This window comes from Colossoma macropomum, unplaced genomic scaffold, assembly GCF_904425465.1.
Source record: "Colossoma macropomum unplaced genomic scaffold, Colossoma_macropomum, whole genome shotgun sequence".
In the NCBI taxonomy this organism is placed as follows: domain Eukaryota; kingdom Metazoa; phylum Chordata; class Actinopteri; order Characiformes; family Serrasalmidae; genus Colossoma; species Colossoma macropomum.
Window position 1 is genome coordinate 2,139,378 of NW_023495761.1, and position 16,628 is coordinate 2,156,005.

At 38.9% G+C, this 16,628-nt stretch overlaps 1 protein-coding gene across 4 annotated transcripts; it reads right to left on the reverse strand.

Annotated features, from left to right (window-relative positions):
* On the reverse strand, positions 1 to 15,570 carry rcbtb1 (regulator of chromosome condensation (RCC1) and BTB (POZ) domain containing protein 1). 4 transcript variants are annotated; one of them, XM_036563424.1, is made up of 13 exons: positions 15,491 to 15,562; positions 15,359 to 15,391; positions 11,824 to 12,061; positions 10,971 to 11,121; positions 10,026 to 10,192; positions 7,790 to 7,948; positions 7,000 to 7,107; positions 5,895 to 6,037; positions 4,953 to 5,143; positions 3,705 to 3,831; positions 2,390 to 2,541; positions 1,664 to 1,794; positions 1 to 956 (listed from the first exon to the last, which is right to left on the reverse strand). In XM_036563424.1, the coding sequence occupies exons 2-13, from the start codon at positions 15,373 to 15,375 to the stop codon at positions 816 to 818; spliced, it is 1,725 nt and encodes a 574-aa protein (XP_036419317.1). In that variant the 5' UTR covers positions 15,376 to 15,391; positions 15,491 to 15,562; the 3' UTR covers positions 1 to 815. The 4 variants fall into 4 exon arrangements, 3 of the variants coding, with proteins under 3 accessions (XP_036419317.1, XP_036419319.1, XP_036419320.1); XM_036563426.1 differs by lacking the exon at positions 15,359 to 15,391 and having other exon boundaries at positions 15,456 to 15,570; XM_036563427.1 differs by lacking the exons at positions 15,359 to 15,391; positions 15,491 to 15,562 and adding an exon at positions 14,810 to 15,196.
* Between the last annotated feature and the right edge of the window lie 1,058 nt (positions 15,571 to 16,628).

Here is a 16,628-nt window from a genome sequence, read left to right on the forward strand (position 1 = left end):
TTTAAGTTTAAGACTGGCATGGTCAATGTTGGATTATGAGCTCTCTGAACAGCTAAAATGAGAAGGTGTGTCTCATGGGGTTGCACACTGGCATGTGCCAGTATATTTGCTAATACCTGCAATTACATCCTTGAAGATGAATGCACTGCACCAAACCAGAAACTCAGTAATTCACCTCTCTAACACTGATAGATGAAAGAGGGAGAGCGAGAGCAAAGTAACAAAGTGCTTTCAATGATGCACACCAAAGCTATATAATCCACCTCAGTGATCACCACAGTGCAAACTACACCAGCAGCAGTGTTAGGATGTAACATTATTATAATGTCTCCAATATTAGATCTGTGAATTGAAACAGTGTAGACAGCATATAAAGTAACAGATCAGCTCCGTGGCTAACAATTATTTATGAGTAACACTGAGATCTGTTTCCTAAGTAAATGTAACAGATGGGCTCTGAAGCAAGACCTAGAGATTCTAACTGGCAAAAGACATCCAGTGCCAAAACCTCTAGGGTACATTTGTGCCAGAATTTCTAAACTTGCACAGAATATACCTATGGATCCATGAATGCATGTTTGTTGAATTTTTCCCATGGCTTAGATGGAAAATTAGCAAGATAAACACTGCAGGTGACTTCATGAAAATCTGCACTGCAAATCAACGAAGCAGAGTCTTCTGCCTTGAAGGTTGATCAACTTCACTTAGTAACAGTGCCTTCTAGTGGTCTGGATGACTGCCTGCAGTAACAGATGGGCTCCTTGGCTACTAAGCCTCTGCATGTGCGCACGTGGTGCTGGCCTGAGGCCGCAGCGTCAGTTTTTGAAGGCTCCGCAGCGGCTGGCTCTGCAGATAAACTCCTTCAGCATGTTACCGTCAATCTGCCAGAATGCTGCTGTCTGGGTGACCTCGGTCAGGTGGTTCACGCAGAACTTGAAACAGAATTCCTCCAGATCCTTGAGGAATAGAGAGACATTTATCACAAACTGAGATCACTGTACTTGAAACAGACCCATTTGCAAACATGAAACAATTTAGCAGAAAGGTTGAAAAATTCTTTGATGAAGCTTAATAATGAACTTGGTCCCCAGTGAATTACATATGTTTTGGCTAAGAAAATGTTGAATCATTATGAAAGAAAATCAGTTTTGCTTTTAAGTCCTGCCTTTTAAGAAGCAAATGAATGGCCAGTTCATGTCTTTGATTTGAAAATCTATTTGATATTTATTTATTTTTTTTTATTTTTATTTATTTTTTTTTAAGATGAAAGCCAATACTTTCCTTTGGAGTTGTTTTTAACAGCTGACCGTGATATGATTTCCTTATAACCTACCAAAGTATATCATGAGCTTTGTGTTTCACCACAAACAGATGACTACATACATTTTTAAGGCTAAATCCCCTCGAAACCATACAACGCTAATGTAGGTAATCCGCACAGAGTTAATCCGTAAACTGAACGTCTAAGAATTTCAGTCCCAATCAAACTGCGCTGTAGAAGAGCTCTGGGAACAAAACCCAGTAGCAGCATGTCCCCTGTGCTGTGCCCCTGAGAGCAAAATGCAAATTTGGATCTTTTAATTTGATATACATACATATACTATGTATTATATACATGCAATGATATGCGTTTCCTGCTCCTATAAGATCAGGTTAGTTATACCTCAGCATCGTATCTGACTGCAGCAGACAGCAGGGAGAAGGCATTCTCTACAGTGATGCCTCGCTTTATGATGTGCTGACACAGCCGCTTCAGCCTGTTCTCACAGTACGAGGTTGCCAGATCCAGCAGTCCTGCAGGGAAAACTAAAGTGCTCAGTGAATGGTGCATCACATTTATGCAATAATTGCTGCCCAGATGCCAGGCAAGAGAAAGCAGCTTCTTCATAATATTTTCACTGTACTAAGGTTTAGCAAACCTCTCAGATTAATCCTTGTGCTTATTACATTTGTGCCTGGATAAATCAATAAATTAGGGCTGTCACAGAAAAAGAGAACTGGGAAGCCCTTAAAAGACTAAATAATCAACAAAAATGATGTGGTAAAAATGTAAATGTGTTTTCATGGTAAGAAAGGCCAGTAAAGGAACTCGCATTCATTATCTTTCAAACTGGCAAGCATTTGAGGGATGATAATGCATCATGCAAACAATTCTTTTGTATAGATTAAGTGAGAATGTACATTTTAATATATTTTTTTAATTACTTAACTGAGTAGTCGTGACAGTTCTACAATAAGTACCTTAAGGTTTTTGAACAAAAGATGCAGGATTAACTGCTGGACCATGACCAACTGCCTTACCTGTATCACACATTTTCCCACTGTACTGAAACATCTAGTCTCTTCTGTAAATGTACTTGGCTATTTGCATGGTACATCTTGGACTTACCGATGGCATCTTCTGGGGGAAGATCCACAGTGTCTGTGTAGAGGAACTCAAGGAAGGAGCGGTAGACAGGGTATGAGAACTGATCGATCTCTATGACCTCTTTCATATCCTCATTCCAGTGGGACTGAAACATGGACCGGAAGTGTTCACATCTGTAATTAAGGAATTCAAAGACAGACACAGCAGCTGAATTAACAGCAACACTAAAGGCTGTTATTAAAGGGTATGTTTCTCGTTTTAAATGAATTGTTTAGCAAAAAAGTCAAATTTACACAATTTTTCTCTTTCCCCATAAGTAGTCAGCCAGCCAAGACATGTTTGGTGTACAGAGGTTTGGCACACGGTATGACTGACTGTGAGCTATAAAAATGAGCATAAGTTGGGCAGAAACTTCAGACGACAAGTGTTGTGCTGATTTCAGACTCTCCTTAGTGTGCGTGCATGTCATGCAAACATATGGATGCTACAGATTACATTCACTAATTTGGCTGTTTCTTTTTAGAAATAACTGTAAATCCTGATTTTTCAAACTTAAGATATATATATTTAAATGTAGAAACAACACACACAAACCAAATCTAGTGTCTATATGCCTGGTTACGTGCATGTATGTTATAGGCAATGAGATTCTGTGGACGAGAACACCTGTTGTGTAAAGAGGCTGCCTGTAGCATTGAGCTACATGGTAAAGTTTTGCTGATTTTTGTAGTTCACAGTAAGTCTTGCAGTGTCCTCAACCACACTGACAATTCTGTGCAGCATGAAGACCTGGAAACTGTTTGAGCAAGCTGAGAGAAGTTTTGGGGATGTATTTACAGAAAAGATCTGGAAGCCTATTGACTTCTAGTGTTTGTTAGCTACGTTAACCTCAGAGTTCCAGTTCAAAAACTAAAGAAAATTTGAACACCAAACCTATCAGGACTGACTGACTATATGAATATATATAAATAAACACTCTTGACTAAAGGAAGGCATGCAGCAGGAGGTAGCCACTCACAGACAGCCAAAATTCTAAAACTGATACAAAAATGAAAGTGATACACATTACAAGGATATCAGATTGCACTGGTGTCCAAAATCTGTTAGAAATCGGACACTGAATATTCGACTTACGTGCACCATATCATGTAACTCATGGAGCAAGCTTGGTCTGACTTGACTTTTCCATTTCATGCAAACCCAGGACCAGCTCTCTTTTCCAAAGTTACTGTTATTAACCTTTTTTGTGACAAAACCCCCAAACTACTCTTGGGTCAGTGTATAAAAGCAAGTTACACCCCATCATGGAGTGAAATGAAGTGAAGTGAGCAGGCACCTGATTTTGAGCACTGCTTTGTGGACGTGAATAAATTTGCCATCTACGCTGAACTTGAGGTCTGAAGTCTCAGGGCTGTCGAACTCTTTCTTCAGAGACTGGGCCACTGTCAGGAAGTCATCATGCTCTACCAGAACAATAACAATTCTGTTATTGAACTTCAGAGCAGAAGAAAGAGGAGCAATGAAGAGGTTTGTTTGTGTTGCTTTTATGTGTCTTTATATTTAAGAAAGAAAGCAAAAAAACAGCTGTAGTAGAGAATCAAAACACAACTGGCCAACATTATTCAAAGAACTAGTTCAGTCTTCTATAATAGAGACACTCTATAGTAAATTCCAACACATTAACTCTACCGGATTTCACAAAGCAGTATTTCTAACTTCTTTTTAATTCCTTTATCAAGTGAAATCTGACAGTTCAATCATATCTTCAGAGATAACACAGGCCTAAATGTTTAGGGGACAGTCCATGGATTTTGGCATCCTCTCAATGTCCCCATATGCAAATCTTCCAGGAATTAATAACGACATTTGCCCATGTACACTAAGAAAATGGGACAGATATATATTTTAGAATAAAACATGTAGTGCTTACATCTAAATGAGAAGAAAAAACCTGAAATTTTTCCAGTCTCTCTTAGATCACATCAACCGAAAAAAATATGAGATAACTGGGGACCATTTAGTCAAAGCGGCATTTCTAAGTAAGCTGGATAACCTACATCAAGGACGGCCCAATAAAAATGCCTCATCTCTACTCCTCCTAGACAGGCTTGATTTCTGGTTTGAGTTATGGAGCCAACAGAAAAATCCTGTTTTATGAAATACTGCCCCTGTCAAATTAAACTGGATCTACTTTGATTTAAAAGGCATGAATTGTTTTTTTAATTTCTCAATAAATCAGCAGTAATTAGTTTCAATTTCTATGATGTTTATTTTAAATTATCCTACTGACTGAAAATAAAAACTGATGAAGACCCATTTATGTATTTTTTGCCACAAAATTGTCACAAAGCTGTCCTTAGATTGTTATTGTCAATTAAGTTAATTTTATTATTATTTTTTTTTCTTTTAATTACTCAATCACCTAAATGATTGAAAAAATACTCAATTTCTAATTTAATCGATAGTGACAGCCCTCAAAGGCCATTGGCTGTGTAATCCGTGCCAGGTAAATACCACCAGACAAACACAAACAGTCCAAAAACTCAGGGAAGAGCACACCTATCAAAAAACAAACCAGACTCACCTACTGACAGCAGCCTCCACATGACTGAAGGCGTGGCAAAGCAGGCAAAGACGTCGTCCGTGCAGGAGAAGTGTGTAAGGTGGGGCAGGACGATGGACTGGCCTCTACACTGACCCCACATATACACCTGACCGCTCTGGGTCTTTGCTGCAGAGGTGTGTGTGGAGTGGCAGGCAGCTATCTCCACAATCCTGTACAAGTGGAAAGAGGAGGTGGAGAAGGGATGAAGAGCAGGAGGGGAGGAGAGGAAAGGGAAGAAACACAGGTGGAGGGGGTGGGGAGGCAAGAAAAGGAAAAAGGAAATGCATCAGCGTGTGAAGAATGAACTCAGTTTAAGACTGCCAACATGTTTAAAGGGGCAGTTCACTTTACCAACAGTAAAAGAAAACTGACGGCTACTAGTTAGAATTGTTTCATTTGTAAAATGCTAACTGGAAGCTATTCCCTTATTGATTTGTTATTATCTGTGTTAGCACTATCAGGGTTCATTTTACTATAAGACAAAATGCCTATTATTTCAGAAAAACATGGATGTCTACAATCTTTCTTTAAATAATAATTAAATAATAATTAAGAAACACAGTACAAAGAAGTGCATCACGTGTCTATCTGAACAGGCACTTGAAGCATTCCCATCACAGGACACTCAAAACAGGAAGAGGGGGAAACTCCCCAGCAAGCTGACAGGAAATGGCTCTGGGATGCAACAATGCAGAGCATTACTGGTGCTCTGACTGGCCACACACACACAACATCCTTCATTATTAAGTCAACATGACCTCATTACTGCACCCAGCACTCAGCTCCATCCGAACTCCACAGACACACAAAACAAACAGAAACACATTGAATGAAAAAGCAAGTATAAAACATAAAAAAGAAAAGCACATACAAACAAGCAAGAGAGAAGACACTGAAAAAAAAAATTCCACTCTCTCTTACCTCTCTTTCTCGGCCATGACCTGAACGGGACTGAGCTGGTTGCTCTTATTGCCTGTACCGAGCTGACCATAAGTGTTGGCTCCCCAAGCGTACAGAAGCCCCTCATCTGTCAGTGCCAGCGAGTGGGCGTAACCAGACGCAATCTTAAACAGATGGCATGCATTAATGCAATAATCTACTGCGTCCCACGGGAGAAGCATGCTGGCTTTTAGGTGAGCAAGAGTGATGCACAATAATGTAACAATACAATGAACAACAACAAATTGTGTAATTATAATTTAACTGACTAAATTAATTACATTAGCTAAGTGCCGCGCCTGGACAATCAAAATTTTCCGGCCACCAAAGAAAATTAGATTTTAAGCTAATTTTCTGGGCCGCAAGTCTTTGTTTTCTTTTTCCTAAAAAATAAACATTAGGAAAAAAAAATACAAATATAAATTACCGTCCAGATATGTACTGCTTTAGTCTTGGCTAGCTTAAGACCTTTTAGCAAAAATTTATGGCCAGGCTCTGAGACAATAAGACCCCGTTTTACTCCTGGTTGTTTCATGCAATAGCATCTAGACTGCACTGCAACAAGAGTTTAACCACATGCATTTACGTGCATTGGTAATCAAGTGTGTCACCAGTTTGCAACATCAGTTTGCTATGAATCACTTTATTTGCAAAACCTATAATACAACAACCAATCACCAGTGTTGTTCCTAATTCTTTACCAACATGGTGAATAATGATGAAGCAAAATAAAATTAACTAATGTGCTGCTTTTTTTAAACTAGTTTGGACCGATAAAGGTTTTGCCCTTATGTACAACAGCAGGGGGAGACACCATCACAGGATTTGGAGGAGTTCTAATTGTCAAATGTGGCTTGGTGTGTCTTAGACTACCTCCTGTAGTGGGTTAAGCAACTGAATTTATATCTGTTTTTAAATGCATCTTGGGTGTGTTTAAACTGGCATTTTTGTGGCTAATATCGAGCCAGATACAATCCTGATGCTCAAGACTCATGAAACGGCCAGGCGTAAACATAGTCCTATAGTTCAACCTATTTGGCTGTGTATTATTTATACAATGTGGTGGGATGCAGGACTTTGCTTTTACCTGCAGAACACACAGACCCTGTAGCGCTGCTAGACGGCATGGAGTCAGTTGGTTCCCATTGTTTCCCAACCCAAGCTGTCCATTACCATTATAGCCCCAACCATACACCTGAAAAAAAAAACAAAAAAACATGCTTTTATCAATACATCATACACACAAACAGAACTGAAGGAAATAGAGAACATCTTTGCACAAATATGCTTGACAAAAAAATAAAAAATAAATAAAAAGAGAGATGTCAAAGAACCAGCACTTTTGGTTCACTAAAGAACCTTTCAATGATGTTTAATGAGATGTAAATAAAATAAGAACAACGAACCTCTGAAAGGTTTAAAAGCCTCCACATAATATACAAGTTATTTTCCCAGAACTGTACATCCAGCCAAGGACTACTTAGGGACATTTATTTATTATTATTTATTTTTATATTATTATTATTATTATTATTATTATTATTATTTATTTGTAAGATTGTAAAATATTTTAAGATAAAAATAAATTTGAGGATATGAACAGTGATGAAAGTGTGTAAAACACCACACAATCATCTAGGTATCACTGGTTTATATTAGATTCTTGCTTAAAAATTCAGTAACATAAGCATTATGGCCTGAAATGTACTCTAGTAACCTGTCCAGAGGGTCACAATATAAGGAGAAAGTCCAGAAAGAATTTGTTAATCCTGTGTCACCGTCAAAACAAAGGATGTTCTATGGGCCAAGTAAATGCCTTTCAGAGTACAGTTTACACTGAACCAGTCTAAGGAAAACCACTGCAGTTTTATTTTTACCTCCCCATTGTCTGACACAGCCATGGAGGAGGTCTGGCCACAGGCTATGCTGACCACCGCTTTGTTCTGGAGGCAGTTGGAGACTTTACGTGGCGTGGGCTGGTTGGCAGTGGAGCCCGAACCCACCTGACCACAGTTGTTGTACCCCCAGGCGAACACCTGAGAGAATAGAAGTATGGAAATGAAGAAAGAGGACATCATATACAAACAAATTAATGAATGAGCAATGAACAAATAAGTAACCAAAGAATCTGAAATTACCAACGACAAATACTTTTACTTTTCTGATACAGACACTGAAATCTACAGTAACTGAGATGATACTGACATTAATTCAATACTTTTTTTCCTTTTAAAAAGGCTTTAAATAAGCTACTTTGAACTGAAGCACTTTATTTAAGATGGCCATCTAAAGTACCATATTCAAACTAATCAAAACATGAAAAAATACATAGCTAATCATAGCCAAACCTTTTTTACGATCAAACTTCTACACACAAAAAGACAGAACTAAAGAAATAAAGAAACTTAGCATAACACTTTTCTAGGTACTTACTGTTGTTATGTTAATGTTAGGCTACATGTAGCTGCTGTTATAACATGACCCACTTTCTTTCGCTTTATGTTTAAGTTCTACTGTGAAATTTCAGGCTAGATTTGTTACATAATCTGATTGGGTTCAATCCTTTTTAACCCCTCCTCCAATGCACAATCAAGCATTTTCTGTTGGTACTGATAAGATCATTATGTTGAGTATCAGGTCTCTATCTCTACCTCTATTTTAAATGATTAGTTTCAAAATATTTTCAAAAGCCAAAACACACACAGCTGCCTTTTGTCCTTGTTATTGATTCAACTGAACTAAAGCAATGGCCTACTGACTATTTTCTTGAAACAAGATAACTAGGGAACAAATACTGCATTCTCTGGAGGACTGTAAGCTGCACGCTAATATAAAAGACTGTGCACAACTATGACAAAAGCAAATAACCTTACATCTCGAGATTTACAAGAACACATACAAGGGCAGGTTACTCTGAGAACAATAGCCGTATAAGTAGAGCCCCCTGTGTCACATGTTCCCTATTACAGCTAGCGCACCGCTGCTGAACAACCAACTGCTCTAGCTGAGAAGAAGCTGGGGTATTTCAAATCCCCTCTAATGCCTTTTAATATGCAACTAACCCATATTTCTAACCCACTATCGGATGTACTGAGAAAGAAAATCGAGGTGAGAAGGAGGAATGAGGACTTTTTTTGAGGTAGGATTACTGGATTAGACATTGAAACATGGCACAAGTTACTCGGAAGAGATATGAATTCTCTAATGATGCAGAAAAAGGCATCAAGCCATGTTCATGTTCACTGCTATGTTGGGCAGAAGGCTCACAGAAGAGAACACTTATCAGAGGAAATGACAGTACTACTACAAAACACATTAACAGAAAAGAATGACAACATAAAATCTACTGAGGATTGATCTCATATACTTTATCAGTGGGGTACTCTTTTGTCAGGAATACTTCAGCATTAAGCCATTGGCTTTTATTATAAAAATGTTCTGCATTAAAAAATTCTGTGCTTTCCTAAGTACAGAGTATTTATCGTCCATGGTGATCGACAAGATGCAGCAGGTATTTGTAGTATATGACACTAAAGCATGAAGCATTCCTTTATTCCTCCATGCAGAACTATTAAAATAAAAAATAACCTTGTACGATAAGGCAGCTTACCAGTTCCTCAGACTTAGGCCTCACCCACACTTATCCAGATATTTTTAAAAACAGTTAGTTCTCGTTCACACCAACAGCATGCGAGTGCAAAAACGACACAATAACGCTCACATGAACATGCAAGCCCAGCAGGGGTGCAACCACCTTAAAAAATCTGATGTCATACACCCACCTTGTGAGCATGAGTACCCGTGCACAAAATAGATTGCACCGCAAAACCGAAGTAGAGAACGGTGGCATGTTAAAAACACTGTAGACTTTAACTTGCAGATCATAAGACCTTCATAATTCCATGTTTCTCACAGATTTAAAGCCAGATTTTTGACAGGAAACACAAAAATGCTCAAATCTGAGTTTTTTAAAATCTCCACCTTGGAAACCGTTTTCAGAGATTGAAAGTACCTTTTTCATGTAGATGAGAGAACAAAATGCAAAGAACAACAAACTGTGTTTTCAAAAACATCTGGATACATGTAGGGCCTTGATCTCCCATTCTCTCTCACCTCCCCATCATGGGTCAGAGCCAACGAGTGGTGCGACCCACAGGCCACCTCAATCACCCTCTTGTTCTGCAGGTTAGTGGACACCAGCACAGGAGACACTCCCTGATTGGTGGTTCCGTTACCGAGCTGACTGTACCCATTATGTCCCCAAGCATATAGCTCTCCTTCTGCAAAAAAATAAATAATAAAATAAAATAAAAATTCACCACCATTATGGGACACAGCATGGCTTTCTGAAAATTGTGAAATATGACCCTGAAACACAATATTTGTCATGATTTCTTGTAAAAGAAGAATAATGTATAGTTTAAGACATTTTAAGAGAAAGACGAGGCAGGTCACTGGATGAAATATGAACGGCAAAGTTCGTAATGATCATGAAGGCGGCTGCATTATGGGAAGTCAATAAAAAGAGACAATCGCCTTGTTGATAATTGCATAAGTAGGAAAGGCCTCCCCTTGTTTTAGAGATAAATGAGCCAAAAATAAAAACCAGAAAAAACATGCATTTAGTGCATTATTTTAGCCAATTTTATTCAGTCATTTTTTTTTGTCAGATTATACCAGTGCTTTCAAAGATTTTTTTATAATGTAAGTGTGGCTTTTAGTTACAGATTTATAAGCCTCATCATTCAAAGAGATAACAGCCTGATCTTGTATTGGCCACTGAGTGAACAGATAATCCAATAAGGACTTTGTTTAGAATCTCCTAGTAGTAGTAAAAAAAAAAAGCCTGACTGACACATTCATTTATATCTGTTTTGGTCACTCATTTTTTAATGAAGTCTTTTTAAAGGCTTAAAGGTTTTGTTCATCTGATTATTCTGATGATTCATGAAACTATTAGTGGATTACTCAATTACTAATATAATCAACTGTGACAGGTCCAAGGATGAGTGTTATGAAAGTGAAATACTGCACGGCAAATTGCAAAACACATTTTACCATCTGTAGCAAGTAGAACATGAGGCCCACTGCCATAGCTGAGACTGACCACCTTTTTCCCACTCAGGCAGTCCAGTTTTTTGGGGACGATGGTGCTCTGACTGTCCCCTGTGCCCAAACAGTTACTGCAGTTCAGCCCAAATACGTACACCTGGCAGTATCCAAAAAAATAAAAATAAATAAATAAAAGCACAGCTCCTATACATCCATTACAGCTGCCCTGGATCAAGTTGACATCTGGGCCACGGTCTAGTTTTAACACAACAAGGAGGAAGTATGTTAATGAAATAAAACGCTTGTGTGTGTATAACATGGCAATTAGTGAAATTCATCTTTTTTTGGTAAAATTTAGGTCATATTTTGGCCCAATTACTGCAGGTCACGATCCTTAAAATCAAAATTTTAAGTATTTTTTTCCACAATTTACCTGCTTTTGATTAGCCTGCTTAAACTGATGGTTTGGCCAAAAATCAAATTTACACAATTTTCCCCTCAGCTCAAACGTAGCAGATAAGCCAACTCATATTTGGTGTCTTAAGTTGGCTTCTTCAAGTTTTGCACCGAAGCTACAAGGCTAATGTAGCTAAAAAGGAATGGAAGCTTACAGCCCACAAAAACAGCACCGTGTAAACTGCATGTGTAAACTAGGATAGTTCCCTTAAATTGTGTTGGGTTGTTAAATACTCTTAAATACACCTCAACATGTGGTTTCCGGACAAAATGGACAAGAGACAAAATTCATGCTGTTAGATGGCAGCAACTACTGTCTTCTGGCTATGCAATGTAGTTTTAGACAATTTTTGAGTAACATATACAAACTTCAAATCCCGGCTCTACATCTCCTCCCACTCACCTCATCATCGTGGGTGATGTAGATGGCCTCGTTGGCAGATGTTCCGAAGACACATGCCTGGCGTATTGAGGCGATCTCCTGCGCACTCATGAGGGTAAAGAGGGGCCATTTGCTGACGTCCACCATGGCCACACTACTGATGCTCCGAGGGGTGGGGGAGACAGACTTGGGGGCAGGGGCAGGGGCAGAAACAGCAGCGCTACCGGAGGACACACTGCAGCTACTGGCAGTGCTGATACTGAACAAACACACACACACACATTCATACCAAGACATGTTAAAGGCATTACATAAAAACAAACAGTCGGGTGCAACGGTACACAGAAATCATGGTTCGGTTCACACTGCAGTTTGGACAACACGGTCTGGTATGAGTTCTAAACACCCGAATGCAGGCTGGGTTTCTTTCATTTAATTTGAACTGACTGTGGTGCAAGTTACAATTTGTTCCATGTAGTGACCTTTAGTTCCCCCTGAAGTAACTTTAGTTGGTACAGTCTGTAGTGAGTGTCATTTGCACTCGATGGGGAGAGCCACCAATGTTAAATAATTCGTGCTGTGATAGTTCAACCTTAGTTGAGATTTTGTAGTTAGGAGCTGAGAAAACAAAAAAAATTTGTGCTGAATCTCTTCACAGGTGCAAAAATACTGCAGGCTGTGAACAGTGATGTCTCATTTCATTCATTTAATTTCAGCTTGTGTGGTTCTTTTTTTTTAATTCTCTCTGACTTTATTTTCCTCCATAGCTGCCTTCCTCAACCCTAACTCACTGTTCAAACACCTCGATAGGCTGTATAATTGCGGAGAAAGGCTCCTCCACCGCTAACTTGCTAACGGCTTAGAGCTTAAGGTTTCTGGGTGGAACATTTGTGAAATTTTTTTCTGCATTACATTCATCAATCTTCGCACATACCATCTCCAAAACGGTTTACAGGACCCAAAAAAAAAAAATGTAATTAAATGGACGTAAATGTAATCTGAGCCATTTTTATTGGTCCATTCATCATGAATTTTTAAGACAATGTAAGGGTTAGATGGTGTTTTCAAATTATGTACAAAAAAATACTACTTATAATAAAAACAATAAAAATGTGGATAAAGGTTTTGTCCCAACAGTGACAATAAAATAAAATATAAGGATTTCAATTGTGCTGCAAATTACTTCTAAAACGCTCTATATTTTTTTCACCTCTTCAAGGATTCTTGCAGTACTGTTTTTATAGCAATCTATAATGCATTTGTAGTATCCTACAGTAAATTACAGTAATTGTTTAAATTTACCTTAACATTCAAAAAGAAATCCTGTGGAAATTCTTCTAGTATTACTAAAGATCTTTTTTATTACAGACTAGCTTAACATCTGGATGAGTGGTTTGACACTGGTCGATTAACTCAGCCTAACGTGCAACCACAATGCAAAAGAGCCACCTGCACTGCAAAACCTAACTGAACATCTTAATGAAAGAATTAATTTAACACAAACTAAATACTACAGAAAGGTGGAGTAACATAAATCGAAACTAACTGAAAAAATAAAACTAACTCAAAAGTGAACTGTCGAGGCAATTTGACTAAGATAATTTTTTACCATATTTTCAGTTGAAATAGCTTAATTGAAATGTATTAAATAAAAGTAGCGAATATAAGCTAACTTTACATGCAAATACAAACAGACCAATGATGTGTTGTTTTTAAAGACTGTAAAAAATTAAGTGTAGCTGGACTGATTTCCCCTTTTCAAACTATATATGCACACTTGCAATGAACGACAGACTGTTTTCCCCATATAACAGTCATAGTTTTAGCCTATTCAGAATTACCTATGTTAAAAGAGATGGTTGCCAAGGACATGAAATAGTCTTAGCAGCAGCTGATTGCCTAAGCACAAGCAGAACACGTTCTAATGTTTTTAGCTAAAAGATCAGTTGATTCAGCGGTTGGAATATTCTGTAGCAGTGAATTCATGTGATAAACAGCATAAATGTTTACATTTAAACAATTTGGGTTTGTCGAGCTTTTCTCTTAACCTTTTTTATTTTGATGATTTCAGACATTCAAACAGGATCTCTGAACCAAATTAGTGCAATTTCATTAAGACTTCTCAGCTTTACTTGATAAAAGTTTGGTCAATGAAACCTTTAATAAAACATCATTCCTATTAGCTCTTGGCAACCTTCCCTCGGGCGTCTACTTGTTTTCTAAATCTTTGTAACGCATCTCAGTCAGTACTGATTGAAAATCAGTACTGGTGGAGCTGAGTTACTGAGTTCCCACCTTCTGTTTGTGGCTCTGTGGTGGCTAAACGCTACAGAGACTACTTCCGCACTGTGACCTAAACTGTCAGCATTCGGCAAGATGGTCCAGAGTAGTACTGAGTTGGTTATCAAATTTCTTCTACAAATTTGTTGCAATGACAGTTTAGTTTAGCCTAGCAGTGAAATTAGTTTACAATTGCTTAATTTTATTGAGTTAAAAATGACCACTATAGTTGACCACTATTACATTAAGACCAAAATACCTGATCATTTTAACAGCAACCAAATGATTTCCTCAACTTACTTAAGTGTATGCAACAATAAACATGTTTTGTTTATACTCAGTTTAGGACATTATTTATTGTGAAATGATTTGAGTTACTTGGATGGTTTAAGGAAACTGGTTTCCTCAAACCATTTGAGCTGACTTAGCTTAACTTAGCTGACTTGACTTAATGAGTTAACTCATCAGGTTTTACAGTGCGGCACTGACAAGATCATGCAACAGTTAGCCATTCTTAATGATGTTGTTGCTCTAAGACCGGACAGAGTCTCGTATGCATAATGAAAATGTTACATAACAAAACAGCGATTGAACTAGCCAGCTAGGTTAAGTCTACACAGAACTACGATAAGGCCAGGCTGGCGTGTTAGCTGCTGCAGAAAAAAACAAGCTTTTGTGTGCAGAGCTGATAGAAATGAGAATGAATGCCGCAACAGTACATGCTGACCTGTCGCTGCTGGAAGCCTCTCTCTAAACACCGCCGCTGGTTAGCTCTCGCTCAGTAAACACAAACAGAGCCGCACCGAGGACTATTCAGCTAGCCTGTTTGCTAGCTAGCGAGGTTAGCATGATAAACACAAATTAATCTCGGTGAGCAAACTAAGTCAGCCGACGGGCTAGCTTAGATAGCTAAGATGTTTACTAGCCAAGAACAAAAGCTTCTTACTCGCCAGCTTCTGTTCTAATGTTTCCGTGCCACCTTAAATGGGGCCGCTGTTGTCATAACGCCTGAGGCGTCAGAACGCAACTGCTGCACCATTTAAGGTGGAACGGAAAAATTCGAACATGTAAGCTAGCTGGCTTCAGCTTCTTCGGTGTCGACACTGCGGAGTTGCTGTCAGCAGCTAACACGAACCCTTTTTTACAAGCAGTAAGCAAAATCAGTCAATAAAGCCGTTTTTTTGCCTCGTTGCAGCGTCTCTTTAACTAAGTGGAGTGCGGTTGCTTCCAAGTTAGCCAACCGTTAGCTAGGTTGTTAGCTATCTTGGATACTAACCTACGGCATCGCTCCATCACGAAACCAGGCGAACTAAGAGAGGGAAAACATGAAGGAAGAGACAGATTTTAACACCTAAAACAAATATCAGACCTACCTAACAAGGACTAGAGGCGTTTGAGACAGTATTACCAGAGAGAGGATGACTGCGGTCTCTCTCTCTGCTCCTCCGGGTGGGTGACAGGTTCGCACCGCCACAGGGTTTTGAGCTGACCAGCTACGTCATCCTCCAAATAAGGCCACCACTACACAAAACAAAAGCCCTTAGAAATAAGGCACATGAAACAAACAGACATGAATAATAAAACTGACTAATTATTAAAGGATCACATATTTTATATATGATAAATTGTATCATTTTCTGAAAGGAAAAAGTGTGCAAGTAAACTGAGAGCTGGCAGAGTGGTTGATGTGAAATGGTTCAGTGTAGAAAAACTTACTTTCTTTACAGTGGTGGTGATAGGCGATACCAGAAAATCTACAACTCAAACACAGTCATTTTATTTATTATCCAGAACCATCAGGGAACATTCACTTGGTCTCTTGAGTCGGTATAAGTAATGTTGATGATGGTAACCATTGTGGTAAACGTGAAAAAATACATTTTCTTCGGGCACTATTTTGCCGCACAGCGTCCTGTAAGTGTCTCTTGAATATATATATATATATATATACACACACAAACACATATATATACATCCATCCATCATCTAAACCGCTTATCCTTCTGGGTCGCGGTGGGGTGCTGGAGCCTATCCCAGCTGTCATTGGGCGGAAGACAGGATACACCCTGAACAGGTTGCCAGTCCATCGCAGGGCAGACAGACACACACATTCACACCTAGGGCAAATTTAGCATGTCCATTCAGCCTGACTGCATTTTTTTGGACACGGGGACACGGGGAGAACAGGCAAACTCCACACAGAAATGACCCTGGTCACCCGGCCAGGAATTGAACCCAGGCCCTTCTTGCTGTGAGGCGACAGCGCTACCCACTGCGCCACCGTACGCCACCGTACAGCGCCGCCCCCAGTTACCATTTCATGTAATAACTTTCTGTAATGAAGTTTTTAGAGGCTTTAAATGCTTCAGACATCTGGTTCCTATTACCACTGCTGTGACTGCTCTGAGTCACAGGGCGGGTCATTTCACATCAAACCACTCTAAATGACTGTGTACATCTTAATGATTTAATTGTGCAGAAATGGAAAAAAAAAATGTAGAATTACCCTTTAATGGTTTAAATGTCTGGTTCCTATCACCACCACT

Coding starts and splice junctions, on each gene's coding strand:
- rcbtb1 (XM_036563424.1), bottom strand. Junction 11,122..11,823: donor ACATCACCCACGATGATGAG/GTGAGTGGGAGG, acceptor GGATACTGCCAG/GTGTACGTATTTGGGCTGAA. Junction 6,038..6,999: donor AGGGTCTGTGTGTTCTGCAG/GTAAAAGCAAAG, acceptor CATCTGTTTAAG/ATTGCGTCTGGTTACGCCCA.